Raw genomic sequence first — 13567 nt, 5'->3', positions numbered from 1 at the left:
CTCCAGAAGTGCACACTAATAGGCACTCCCTGACCTCTTGCAATGTCAGTCCTTCCTTCACCATGAAGCCTTCCCTGATTGTTGTAGTCCATCCTGATACCCCGCTTTCCTGAGTCCATCATGAGCTATTGTATCATATTGTGTCTTTTGTTGCATCAGTGCTGGATCTATTTTCCAGTTCCTCTTAAAGATCTCTGAATGCAAGAATCTCTACCCAAAGTTCATTTTTTTTGAGACGGAGTCTTGCTCTGTCACCTAGGCTGGAGTGCAATGGGATGACCTCAGCTCACTGCAACCTCCACCTCCTGGGTTCAAGCAATTCTCCTGCCTCTGCCTCCCCAGTAGCTGGGACTACAGGTGCCCACCACCACATCTCGCTAATTTTTGTATTTTTAGTAGAGATGGGGTTTTGCCATGTTGTCCAGACTGGTCTTGAACTCCTGACTTCAAGTGATCCACCTACCTTGGCCTCCCAAAGTGCTGGGATTACAGGCATGAGTCGCTGCGGCCAGTGTCCTCTGCCCGAAGTTCTTAGCACAAACTCAGGAAAGAGTCACTCTACAAATGATAAACAATTCAGAAGAACTTTAATGCCTATACCATCATTGCCACTATAATAGAGATAGAAGATACATTAAGAAAATTCAGTTTGTATCCACAAAACAGATCAACACAGAACAAGGAAACACCATAGACATTTGTAAATGAGATCTTCTCTTTTGCTACTGTGTATATATATTCCTTTATATTTATACAAACTCACAACACCACATGACATTTCATATTTCATATGCCACTGAGAACAGGTGTCAGTATACAGAACATAGGAAGAAGAAAAAAGCATGAGAACATCTGCTTAATTCGAATCTGATGGGGAGAGACATGAGAGCTATTGTTCCTCTCTCCGCTCAGGCCTATCGAGAGACAACTTCAGTTTTTGCTAATTGTTCCTCCTGAGGAATTCTGCTCATACTGCATCTCCTAGGTTGGCATGAGACCAGCCTGGTCCCCGGTTGAATAAATTAGAAAGAGCAGTTCGGGGAATTGAAGATGACATGCAAACTGCATACGGTGACATCTCTGTGTGGCCGCAGAGATAGATCATCTGCCCCTGGCTCCTGGATCTGAGGGAAGCCGCTGCTGCTCAACCTGCTCCAGGGTTTAATTTTGTTGGGGTTGTGGGGCTGGCAAGGGGAATGTGTTCCTTTCCTTCCTTCTCTCCCACAAGCAGAGGAAGTCATATGTAGACAAAACAGATGTTTAGGTGTTCTCTTCAGTAGCCTTCCTCTTGCTCCCCTCTATTACCCCCAGATAGGTGAAGTTCAGAATTAGGACTGCCCACTGCAGGGGCTACAGACGCTACCCTGTTCTGAGACTAACCCTGCCATTTACTGCCTTCTCTATGTAGTCTTGGATAGATTGCTTCACTGACGCAGGCCTCAATTTTCCTCATCTGTACTGGGAATAATAAAACCCACATCACAGTGTTGTATCAAAGATCATCAGGGCATGGATGGGAAAGTGCTTTGGGAACTGTAAAGCGCCAAACACATGATCGATGATTTTTGTTATAATATTTGAATATTATGTCTCCTGCCTGCTCCTCCTGGACCCCAGCCCCATCACAGCTCACTGCTCTGTTCATCCAGGCCCAGCTTGTAGTGGCTGATTCTTCTTGGCTGCTTTTAGCCTCCAGAAGTTTCTCTGAAGCCAACCAAACCTCTGGGTGTAAGGCATGTTGGCCCGGGTATTTTTGGTGAGGTTAGGTTCCGGGGACAGGAATGTGTATTGAGGTTGGGGGAAGGAGCTAAAGGAAGGAGGGGATCCTTGGAAAGGTCTCTGGGAGGGGTGTATTCGGTTTCATTCTGAGACAAATACCATCTTCTCCCCAAGACTCTCACAGTGGCTCCACCTTAAATGTCCACAGCATTTCACTTTCTAAAATGTACTTTTATTTGACTCTCATAACTATTTTGTGAAGTAGGGAAGATTGTCAGCCTCATTAGGTGAAAATATGTTGGTTCAAGATCACACAGTTAGTATGCTGCAAAGTCAGGACTCAAACCCAGATCTCTGGAATCCTGGTTTTCTGAGTGTTGAAGGGTACCTCTAACAAAGGCTCTAGAGCACTCTAAACTCTCATTCTGGGCTCACTCCTCACTCCTGGAGGCTGATCTCCGGGGGAAGGAGGAAGTGCATGAGGTACCTTTCCGTCAGGTGACTGGTGGCAGCCCCTACTTTAACCCAGCCCAACAAGGTCATGCTACAGAGCTGCTCATGGCATTTTCCTGGACTCTCCTCCCTTGGTCCTGGCTGGATTCTTCTACCCTGATCCAATTAGTAAGTCCAGGCTCCATCTCCTACTTATACAACACCCCTTCTCTTGCTCTTTTGCTCACGGTGTTTACACTGGCTTTCTCCATTCTCTGGTTCTCAGTCCCCTTACAAAAGATCCTGGATTAGATTTGCCTGCCTACCTCTGCCTGATTGGGATTACTTTGTGTAGTGCCAACATCACACGTTCGGCATCTACCGTGTGTGCATGACACTGCACTAAGGGTTTTACACCCATTCTCCGTTTAATCCTTTCAACAGCCCCGTGAAGTAGATATTATTACTTCATTTACATATGAAGTAACTGAAATTCACTGAGGCTCCGGAGTCATCTTCCCAAAGTCACAAAACTAGTTAGTGACGAAGACCCAAGAATCGAACCCAGGTCTGTCAGACTGTAAGCCCTGTAGCCTTAACTACTCTGCCTTATGACTTTCTGAAACCTCATCCTGTGGTCTGATGCTTACAGGGGTTTGAAGATAGTTTACTACATGCAGTCCTTTTAGTTTCCAGGCTTCTAGCTGCATGGCAGAGTTTGTCCTCAGAAAGATCTTGCCCAGCTTAGCCTGGCACACACTGGTCCATTAATTTAGTCCTCCTTGAGGTGGAATGCATTTCTGGCACATAAACATGGCTGCTTGGTGTCTCTTCTCAAACAAATGGGACTCTATTCTCAACAAGTGTCAGAGATTCTTGTTTCTCTTCTTCTTGTTACTCTTTAGGAACACCTAGCCTAGGATAGTCAGGCATGGACCACCAGACACAAATTGCTAAGATACTTTCTGGCAGCCTCAGAAACCAGGACCATACACCTGGCTAAGTGACGAGGGGGTCACACAGCCTTGGCTCTTTTCACTGCACCCGAGAAGAAAGGAAGCTTTAGTAATGAAAGGATTGCTGCCAAAATCCTGTTTGCCCCTTGCAGCTCTGACAGAAAACAGCCACAGAACCCCAAGGCATCAGCACCAAGAGAGCCCATAGAAACTATCTGGTCTAAGCCCCTGAAGCCCAGAGATAAGAATGACTTAACCCAAGCTACACAACCTCTTAGCTTTATCCCAGTCCACTGTTAACCCCAGAAAGAGATGCATTCGAATCTGAAAGGAGACAGGAATCCTAATCCTACTGCTCAGGGACTTGCTGACTTACTTTGCTGTCTATTAGTCTTTCTGTGACATGATTTTCTACCAACCAAAGTCTTTTATTCAAGTCTCCCAGAGATTTCCTATTTAAGCGTTTGCTATTTGGCCACTTGAAAAAGACAGAAGAGAAGTAAACAGAAGCACACAACTCAGTCTAGTCAGTAGTTGACTCTCAAGATGGTGGATGTCACTGAGATGGCTGAGAAATAGGAACGGATGTGGAGAAAGGAGTGGCAGTGGAGTTAGCTGTTTCGTCTACCTGCTGGAAACCTGGGAAGCCAGACTCTGTGTGGACAGTGATCCCTAGTCATAGGAACCTTTGCCTGTGCTGTCATCAGTGTCCATGGAGAACTGCTTCTCACCTTGAGAAATCCCTCTTCTTCGTTCCTTCAGGTACAGGAAGAGAGGATAGAGATGAGGGTAGGCTTCTTTTCCAGATTATACAGTCTGGATCAGAAAGTCCATATCAGTGGGATTTTCGGAAAGACCCAGTTTTTTTTGTTTTGTTTTGTTTTTTTTTAATTAGAATTTCTATACTTTGGAGCTAGAAGGACATATAAATGAGAAAACTGAGAACCAAAGAGGAGACAACATATTTTTGGTTGCAAGTGATAAGAACCTAACTCCAACATGCAAAGCAAAGGGGGGTTTTATTAGAAAGATACGCTGAGCTGGCCGGGCGCGGTGGCTCAAGCCTGTAATCCCAGCACTTTGGGAGGCCGAGACGGGCAGATCACGAGGTCAGGAGATTGAGACCATCCTGGCTGACCCAGTGAAACCCCGTCTCTACTAAAAAATACAAAAAACTAGCCGGGCGAGGTGGCGGGCGCCTGTAGTCCCAGCTACTCGGGAGGCTGAGGCAGGAGAATGGAGTAAACCCGGGAGGCGGAGCTTGCAGTGAGTTGAGATCCGGCCACTGCACTCCAGCCTGGGCGACACAGCGAGACTCCATCTCAGAAAAAAAAAAAAAGAAAGATACGCTGAGCTTTCTAACAGAATCAAAGGAAGAGGTGATCAGCCAAGCCTCAAGAAACCAGAATCAGGGTCTGGAAAACCAGAGGCCACACTCTTTCTCACCTGTCTCTGCTGCCCGCTGCCTAATGGCCTTGTTTTCTCTTACTATAGACCAGAATCTACACAGGAGTGGAGAATAAGCCATCACAGTTTTAGACCTCATATCTTCACATATTTGCCACTCAAGTGGAAAAAGAATAGGTCCAGCTTTTATAAAAATCTTAGGGAAAGATTCTGATGGGCCCTGCTTGGTCACATGCTCCCTTTAATGACAGTCTTCACTAGAATCACCTGGTTTGGGTAAGGGAGTAGTAGTACTACTAAAGAAGAGATTACTATTTCTGAAAGAAACAATGAGAGAGGTGATAGTTGCTTATTACAGGAAATGATTTACCAGAGATCCTATAGCAAGTTAGAAGCAGATTCAGGCTAGAAACAGAATCAATAAAATAGGTACTATTAATAATGGAAGTTTCTGAATTTTCTTCGTTTCTTTCTTTCCTTTTCTTCTTTTTCTTTTCTTTCTTTTTCTTTTGAGAGGGGGACAGGGTCTTGCTCTGTCACCCAGGCTGGAGTGGCACAGGAGTACAATCATGGATATGGCTCACTGTATTCTTGACCTCCAGGGCTCAAGCGATCCTCCCACCTCAGCCTCCCAAGTAGCTGAGACTATAGGTGCAGGCTACCATGCCCAATTAATTTTTTGTATTTTTTGTAGAGACAGGGTTTCACCACCTTGCCAAGGTTTGGATTGTTTTCGTATGGGGTATTGAAGTAAACCTCAGTGTTACTGAGCTGTTCATTTATTTAGATTTTTAAGAGATTGCCATTGAGGTGGCTCATACAAACAATCCGAGTGACTCAGGAGGCCAAGGCAAGAGGATCGCTTGAGGCCAGAATTTGAAACCAGCTTGGGCAACATAGCAAGACTTTGTCTCTACAAAAAATAAATACATAAATAATATATATAGAGAGAGTTGCTCCTGTGAGAGAAATGGACTAATGGGGAGTAATTATGCGAGTAGGGAAACGTTAGGAACTCTGTGGTAGCTCTCTAGGGCAGAAAACAATGGTGGCCTGGACCAAGGTCATGGCAATGAAAATGGAGAAAAATGATCAGATTTGAGATATATTTAGAAGTAAAACCCTAGGATCTGCTGCTAGATTAGACAAGGAGGCTAAGAAAAAGAGAAAAATCAGAGAATTAAGGATGGCACCCAGTTTTCTGTGAAGACTGGGGTTCAAACAAGTTTGGGGACAGAATCACAAGTTTCAATTTGGACATGTTAAGTTTGAGACATGAAAATGTCCAGTAGGCACTTAGGTACACATGTTATTATCAAAGACTTGACATTTAAAGCCTCGAGACTAGACGAGTACGTCAAGGAAGGAAGTACAGTTAGAACAGAAGGCCCAACTGTTTTTGGAGTCATCTTTTCTGCATATACTGAATCTTTCTGCTGGGCTTCTGGCCAGGAACTTCAGGTAGGAATTACAACCATTATCTACGGTGAATCCTGTGAAATGAGAAGTCAGATTCATCCCTCGAGGATAGCTAAGAAGTATCCAAATGGACTGTTTAACAAGCATCAAAACTTCTTCATCTAGAAGTGTCTTGATTCCTCCAAAGTAAATCCTTCGGCTAACTACTAATGATAAGACTGCCCTGCCCTAAACGATTTTGCCACTTGTCTTTGGTGATACCATCAGAGCCACGTTTTAAGACCCCAAGACACGTACCAGACATAGTTTCAGAGAACTGAGGATGCTTCCTGTGGTAGATTGAAAAATTGGTCACTGTATTTTGTAGCTCCTCCCATAAGGAGATGGCATCTATTCCCCTAACTTTTTTTTTTTTTTTTTTTTTTTTTTGAGACTGAGTCTGGCTCTATCACCCAGGCTGAAGTGCAGTGGCATGATTTAGGCTTATTGCAACCTCCTCCTCCTGGCTTCAAGCAACTCTTGTGCTTTAGCCTCCCGAGTAGCTGGGATTACAGATGCCCGCCACCACGCCCAGCTAATTTTTGTATTTTTAGTAGAGACGGGGTTTCACCATGTTGGCCAGGCTGGTCTAGAACTCCTGACCTCAAGTGATCCGCATGCCTCGGCCTCCCAAAATGTTGGGATTACAGGCCTGAGCCACCAAGCCTAGCCCTATTTCTCCATTTCTTAAAACTGGGCTTGGCCAGGGAACTTGTGTTCATCAGTGAGACATTTGCAAATGTGATGGAAACAGAGCTTGAAAAGTGCTTCTGTGTTGGGTCTTGCCCTCTCTTGCTTTGAGGAAACTCCTGCCACCATATGGACAAATCTGGGCAGCCTTCTGGAGGATGACACCACAGGGAGAAAGGCCTCAACAGCCCCAGTCATCTCAGCTGGGACCCCAGACATATGGATGTAGCTATCCTAGACCATCCTGCCTCAGCCAGAAGAACCACCCAGCCAACCCACAGAATCATAAGAAATGATACATGTTTGTTGTTTTAAGCCTATACGTTTTGGAGTGGTTGGTTATGTCCTTCAGAAAACAACAATGAACTCATAGCCAGGCAGCCTAACAATGTTTCACAGGTACAGATATTCCTTCTCGTATCCTTACTCTTCTTGGGGCATTTGTATTTGATCAGCCATCAAAGGTTAGCACTAAAAGATGAAAGCTAAGTTGAGGAATGTAAAGCAATGGCCAGTGGGTAGCAGAGATATTTGGGAGCAGTAGACTTCCAAGAGCCCCTGAAACAGTTTCTCAAAGGTGATTCAGGTTTCGCAGGTGAATGTTCTCAGAGCATCATGTGCCTTTCCTTTAGAGTACTTTGTAATTATATTTGGGTGATGATTTGACAAAGTCTAGACTAAATCATGAAGCTATACGTTTCATGAAAGCAAGAACAGTGCCTAATTTGCCACTACTTGCATCCTGGCACATAATATATATTCATTTGTTGAGAAAATAAATGAATAAATAAATTTGAATTTTGCCTACTTCATATAACGGATCAGGACCTTAAAAAGCCATCATTTAACAGTATTTATATCTCATGGACTAGTGTTTTACATCTACTTCCAGCCACAGGATGCTACTTGATTCCCCAACTATGGCAGGTAATTGGGTGTAGGCTTGGGACGGGGAATCGGAAATCAATGAGATCCCAGGACACTGATTATTGTAGTTCTTTCCCGTTCCCCCAAACTGTTGGCAAACAAAGTCAAACAAACATTCCTCATATACTTCTTAGCCTTCCTGGATATACTTGATATCCAAGCAAGGAGCTTAGTGGCGGCAGGAGCAGGTGATAAGAGTTGGGGAGTCAGGTCTGGAGAATGGTATTATTCTGCGGACGTTATAAGGCTTCGGTCACCAAGCAATTGTGGTTATTTAATTAACTGAGGTTATTTAACTCTAAGAATCCTTGGGCGCCTGGTACTACCAGAGGGTATATCCCATCTACCCTTCTAAGACAATCTGAAGAAAAAAATTTAAAAGAGCATGAGTCAGAGAGAGGAGGGTTCAAATGATACTAGTGGGTGACTTGAGCATGTTAACTTTTCCAGGACTGTTTCCTTGACTACCAAATTGGGATAACAATATTTTAGAAACAGCACCTCCATTAGACCATAAGGACCTTGCAGGCAGGGATCATTTCTTTTCACCTGTATTTATCTAGTGTTTAATAATGCTAGGCCCTAGTCGATACTCAAATAGCTAAGTGTCTTCTTAGAGGTGATCCAGGACCTAGTCCTGGCGCCATCACTGCAGTACTCTCAGAATAATTAGGAGATTTCCTTCCAATCCTTGGACGTCAACCTTCCCTTCTATAAGATAGGAGGCTGGAACAGATCTTCTCTAAGCTCCTTTCCAGATCTGATGATCAATGAGTCTGTGACCATTCAGTACACTATACCCGACTGCTGCTCCTAGAAGTTAATAATGCTACAGACTGAGGAGACAATAAGTCACGAATCACTTTGTATTTACAGATACACATGCATTTAAAATAGATATAAACAAACACAATACTGTATCGCACTTTTGGCCTACTTTTGCCTCTTTAGTAGTCAAGAGGTTTTTTGTTGTTGTTGTTGTTTGTTTGTTTTGTTTTGAGATGGAGTCTTGATGTGTCACCCAGGTTGAAGTGCAGTGGCACGATCTCGGCTCACTGCAACCTCCGCCTCCCAGGTTCAAGCAATTCTCTGCCTCAGCCTCCTGAGTAGGGATTTCAGGTGCCCGCCACCACGCCTGGATAATTTTTGTATTTTTAGTAGAGATGGGGCTTCACCATGTTGCCCAGGCTGGTCTTGAACCAGGTGATCCGCCCACCTCAGCCTCCCAAAGTGCTGGAATTACAGGTGTGAGCTGCTGCGCCCAGCCAGAAGTCAAGAGTTTTTAAATATTTTATTTGGATTGTTTAGGAAGATTAAATCCAGGACAAGTTGCCACTAACACATATTATGCAGCTTGAACCTTGGTGGCTAATTGCGCTATTACTGTGATTGATGACCACTATGCTGCAATCAGCTGGAAGCTGCTGCCTTTCATTTGACAGAAACGAGGTCACAGAGCAGGGCTGGGGAGCTGCCATCTCACAAGTAGGTCTGGTTGTCTGTTGCCCAGTAGATGAGCTTGCCACTATAACATTTAACTCTTGATTCCATCTATTGTGAAGACGCCTGTTTCCTTGAACTGGCTCCTGAGTTTTACAGAATTTGACAGTTTTAAAGAAAACAATTTGATCTTTGCCTGAATATTCAGTAGGAGAGAAAAGATTATTGGATACAGATACTAAAATATCCAGGGGTCATGAGAACCTTGGTCTGAAATCCCAGTACTAAAGTAGATGAGTGTTAATGACCAGAAAAAAACCAGTAATTATCTGTGACACTGTATACAATGTTACAGTGTAAAAATCACACCCAGAATCACTGCCCTCTGAAGCAACTGTATTATACCCATGGTCAGAAAAGTTAATCAAGTCACTCTTCACAAATGCCCCCTTGCTGGAGCATGGAGGCTGTTCAAAGTGGAGCATGGAGGCTCCTGCTGCTTGGGAGCCTGCTAAGTGTTGCCTGGCAGAGGCAGGTACAGGGAAAGCCAGCACTTGGGACTGGGAAGCACTGGGCATTTTCTACTCAGGCCCATGGGATCTGTTGCCTCAGAGACTGACTCGCCTTTCCTGAGCATGAGACATCCATCACCTCGGATTAGTCTGAGTAGTTGAGCAATTTGTCAACAGATTAGAGATATACATCTTTTCTCCAGTGGACTTGGAAACTGATGGCCCTGGAATTGAATCCTAATGTGGCTTTAACACTCTCTTGGTATGTGATCCAATTCTCGTAATCCCTCTGGATCATAGTTTGTCTATAAAAGATGCAGCCCAGAATGTGGTTAAGAACACAGACCTTGGAACTTAGTGCCTGGATGTGAACTACAGCTCTACCACTTACTTCCTATGTGACCTTAGAGGTCAAGCTAGAACCTCTTTGTACCTTTGTTTCCTCATCTTCAAATGAGGCTCACTGTAGTGCCTCCCTCTCAAGATGTTGGGAAGATAAATGAGTTAATGCATGTAAAATGCTTGGAAGAATGTCTAGTACAGAGTAAGCATGACATCAGAGTTGGCCAAGACAACACTGGGATACCGATCCTGATCTCTCAGGTTTGTTTGGTGGATCAACTGAAATGGTAAAGGTAAGAAAAAAGAGTCACCAAGTTATTAGTGCCAAAAGGGACCTTAAAGATCATCCAAATAAGCTCCCTCATTTTATAAGTAGGAAATCAAGACTCAAAAATGGGGAGTAACTGGTCCAGAGTCACAGTTGATTTAATGACAGAGTCTAGGTCTCCTGATTCCAAGTCCAAAGCTCTGTTCTCTGCATTGCATCAAAGAAAGCAGCATCTTTGTAGAGCTGACTCCTTTAAAAAAAAAAAAAAAAGAGAGAGAGAGATAAAGAGAAAGAGGGTCTTACTCTGTCACCCAGACTGGAATGCAGTGGCATGATTACAACTCACTGCAACCTCAAATTCCTGGGTGCAAGCAATTCTCCTGCCTCAGCCTCCCAAGTAGCTGAGGCTATAGGAGTGCACCACCACATGTGGCTAATTTTTTTTTTTTTTTTTTTTTTTTTTGTAGGGATGGAATTTGACCATATTGCTCAGGCTGGTCTCGAACTCCTGGCCTCAAGTGTTCCTCCTGCCTTGGCTTTCCAAAGTGCTGGGATTACAGGTGTGAGCCACAGTGCCCTGGATGGTCCTTTTATTTAGTCATTGGACTAGTTGCTAGTTAATGTACTTTTCTAGGACAATGAGCCTCATTTGAAATGAAGAGAAAACTGGGGAGAGACTCCCCCGGCCCGTTGACTTTTGAGGCAGCTGAGGATTCAGACCATGATATAGAAGAAAGATTTTCTGGAATCATTGCCAGTTCTATGTCATTATTTCAGCCCAAACCAAATATGTCCCTGTGGCCAAGCAAGTTAGAATAATGAGCGAATTCATTCTGGTCTCTGAGTTTCTTTTCTTTTTTTCCTCAGGTGTTTAATTAAGGGGCTTCCACCAGAAGTGGTTTCCCACGCTCTCTGGTAGAAACTAAGGTTTCACTCCCAGGAGAATGGGGTTGGGATCGGGATCTTTTTTTTTTTTTTTTTTTTTTTTTGAGACGGAGTCTCGCTCTGTTGCCCAGGCTGGAGTGCAGTGGCGCGATCTCGGCTCACTGCAAGCTCCGCCTCCCGGGTTCACGCCATTCTCCTGCCTCAGCCTCCCGAGTAGCTGGGACTACAGGCACCCACCACCGTGCCCGGCTAATTTTTTGTATTTTTAGTAGAGACGGGGTTTCACCGTGGTCTCGATCTCCTGACCTTGTGATCCGCCCGCCTCGGCCTCCCAAAGTGCTGGGATTACAGGCGTGAGCCACCACCGCGCCCGGCCTGGGATCGGGATCTTTGAGTTCAATTTTCTCAGTTTTTTCAGGGTCATACCACCTTAGATTTATTTTGCTTCAAATCACACTTCTCAGTTAGACTGCTCAAGAGCAATTAAAAGATGGATTGCAGGAAAGGGGCAGGATGGGGAGAAGAGCCTATGAAGAACAGCCGATGGAATGATAGAGGTATTGACCTAGAGAAAAGGCAAGTCCCAGGAGTCATGATTCGTGTTCTCAAATAGTCCGAGGGTGTCACAGGGCAGAGAGGGCAGAGACTGTGAAGTCTCTGACAGCAGAGCTGGTACCAACAGGGAGGGAAGAAGAAGAATTTCCAGGAGGCAGATTTGAGCTTGAAGCAAGGAAAACTTTCTATGAGAGTTAACCAAGATGGTGTGGAAAATGAGCTCTTGTCCCTGCCTAGAAGGTGTGCTTTAGAAGAAAGAGATTTGGTTGTTAGGCTTGACAGTCACTTGTCAGAAAAAGGAAGGTTAGAATTGACTAGTCAAACTAGGTAAATTTGGGAATCCCATCAACTCTAAAATCCTCAGGTTCTAGAAGTCTAAGAACCAATCGCCAATTTTACTAAGTTCCCACAGTTAAGAACCAACTGGAAAGCAGCAAAATCAGAAACTCATGATCTGTGTCTTGATCTTGCCTGTTTCTCTTTTTCTCTGTTTGTCTTTCTTGAGCATATGTGCCTGCTCTTTCCTATAGCAGGAACCTCTGACATTCTGTAGGGGATAATCATTTTCTCTTAAGTGTGTTTCTGACTCAGCCTTTGCTCCTTCAGCATCATTAGAGAGTCTGAGCTCTCTGAAGATTAGCTCTGCCTGTCACCACAGCAACTGCCCAGGCCCTGTGGGCATCCGTGGTAACAGGCACAGGGCTTTGAGAGCCCAAGCTTGACTTGCAGTGAGAGAAAGCCCCACAGGGAGCCCGATAGGAAACAAGCACGTTGTGCTTTGGGAAGTTGTCTTTAATAGGATTAGCTATGCAGGCCAGCCTCACTTTACGCAATTGGCATGCCCCTGAAGAATGTGGGTGTGTCAAATTTTGGTAAATGGAGGAACTCTCATTTTAAAGGCAGAGAAGAGACTGCTTTTAAGTCCCTGTAGTGAATCCCCTTCATAAAACAGAGTCTTCTTTTGCAAAGTGAATCTCCACCCATGTAGTGACCTGTTCTGTTAGTCTAGTGCTGAGTATCTATTACTGGGAACATCTGCAGAGAACCCTGGGGGCAGGCAAAGAACAGCAGCAGCTCATCTTGGTCGGGGCTGAGAGTGGACAGTGTGTAACAGGGAGAAGCAGACTGGGTGTGGGGCCACAACGAGGGGAGGTCAGGAAGGTGGGCCTTGCCTAGCACGAGCAGTTCTGCTGCAGCAGCGGTGGGGTGTCCGAGAGACGCGTGTTCTTGGAGGAGCCCAGCATCGAGGGGTCTGTGTCCAGCGAATCAGACATCTTGTCGCAAATGGCATCCACCAGGCGCTCGAAGGCCTGCCTTACACTGATGTTCTCCTTCGCACTGGCTTCAAAGAAATCAAACCCTGGAAAGAGGAGAGATACAGATAAGGCCTTTTCCATCCCTTCTGCTGGAACCCTTCTGTGCCCTCAGCCCAAGCACTCTGGATTAATATTTCCAGTGCTCAGGAGTGAAGCAAAGAGGCCCAATTCCATGGACAGGTGATTCTGCTTCAAGGAGACGGCCTAGGGCAGGAGTTTCCTGCACTGGTCTTTCAGTCAGACTGATCCTAGCTGTACCACTGCCCAGCTGTTTAATTCCAGGCTAAGTCACTTATTCTCTTTACAAATCAATTTCCTGGTTTGTAAAAAAGGGATAATTTTACCTACCTCATAGAGTTATTTCAAGGATCAGGCAAGACGATGTATGTGAAATGTATAGCCCTGTGCCTGACACAAAGGGGGTCATTAGTGTTTGCTGACAGAACAAATGCATAAATGTGTGTCCACAGCACTTCACAGTTTCCAAAGCACTTATCACATAGATTATTTTATTTGATCTTCACGTTGCCCTTGGGGAAGAAGTGTCAGTCAGATCCTCTCCACTTCACTAATGCAAACACTGGCTTACAGAAGTAAGCTAGCTTGCCCAAGATAAGGAAAAGCACCAGTATGAGAAACCCCAGTTTTGGACTTTTTCAC

General features: G+C 44.8%; 1 protein-coding gene across 3 annotated transcripts in view; it reads right to left on the bottom strand.

Annotated features, from left to right (window-relative positions):
- Positions 1-570: 570 nt before the first annotated feature.
- The window catches only part of RAB3B (RAB3B, member RAS oncogene family), an 83722-nt gene continuing 70725 nt past the window's right edge, over positions 571-13567 (bottom strand). Inside the window, exons 5-6 of one of the 3 annotated variants that reach the window (XR_013413914.1) lie at positions 11412-12951; positions 571-4171 (exon numbers count right to left, since the gene is read on the bottom strand). Coding sequence is in view for 1 of the 3 variants with exons in the window: in NM_001266792.2 (NP_001253721.1) it covers positions 12764-12951 (188 nt within the window). In the remaining 2 variants the exon portion in view is untranslated. 3 annotated transcript variants of the gene reach the window in all.

Source organism: Macaca mulatta, chromosome 1 (genome assembly GCF_049350105.2).
Source record: "Macaca mulatta isolate MMU2019108-1 chromosome 1, T2T-MMU8v2.0, whole genome shotgun sequence".
NCBI classification, from domain to species: Eukaryota; Metazoa; Chordata; class Mammalia; order Primates; family Cercopithecidae; genus Macaca; species Macaca mulatta.
This window is presented reverse-complemented; position numbering and strand designations above follow the sequence as displayed.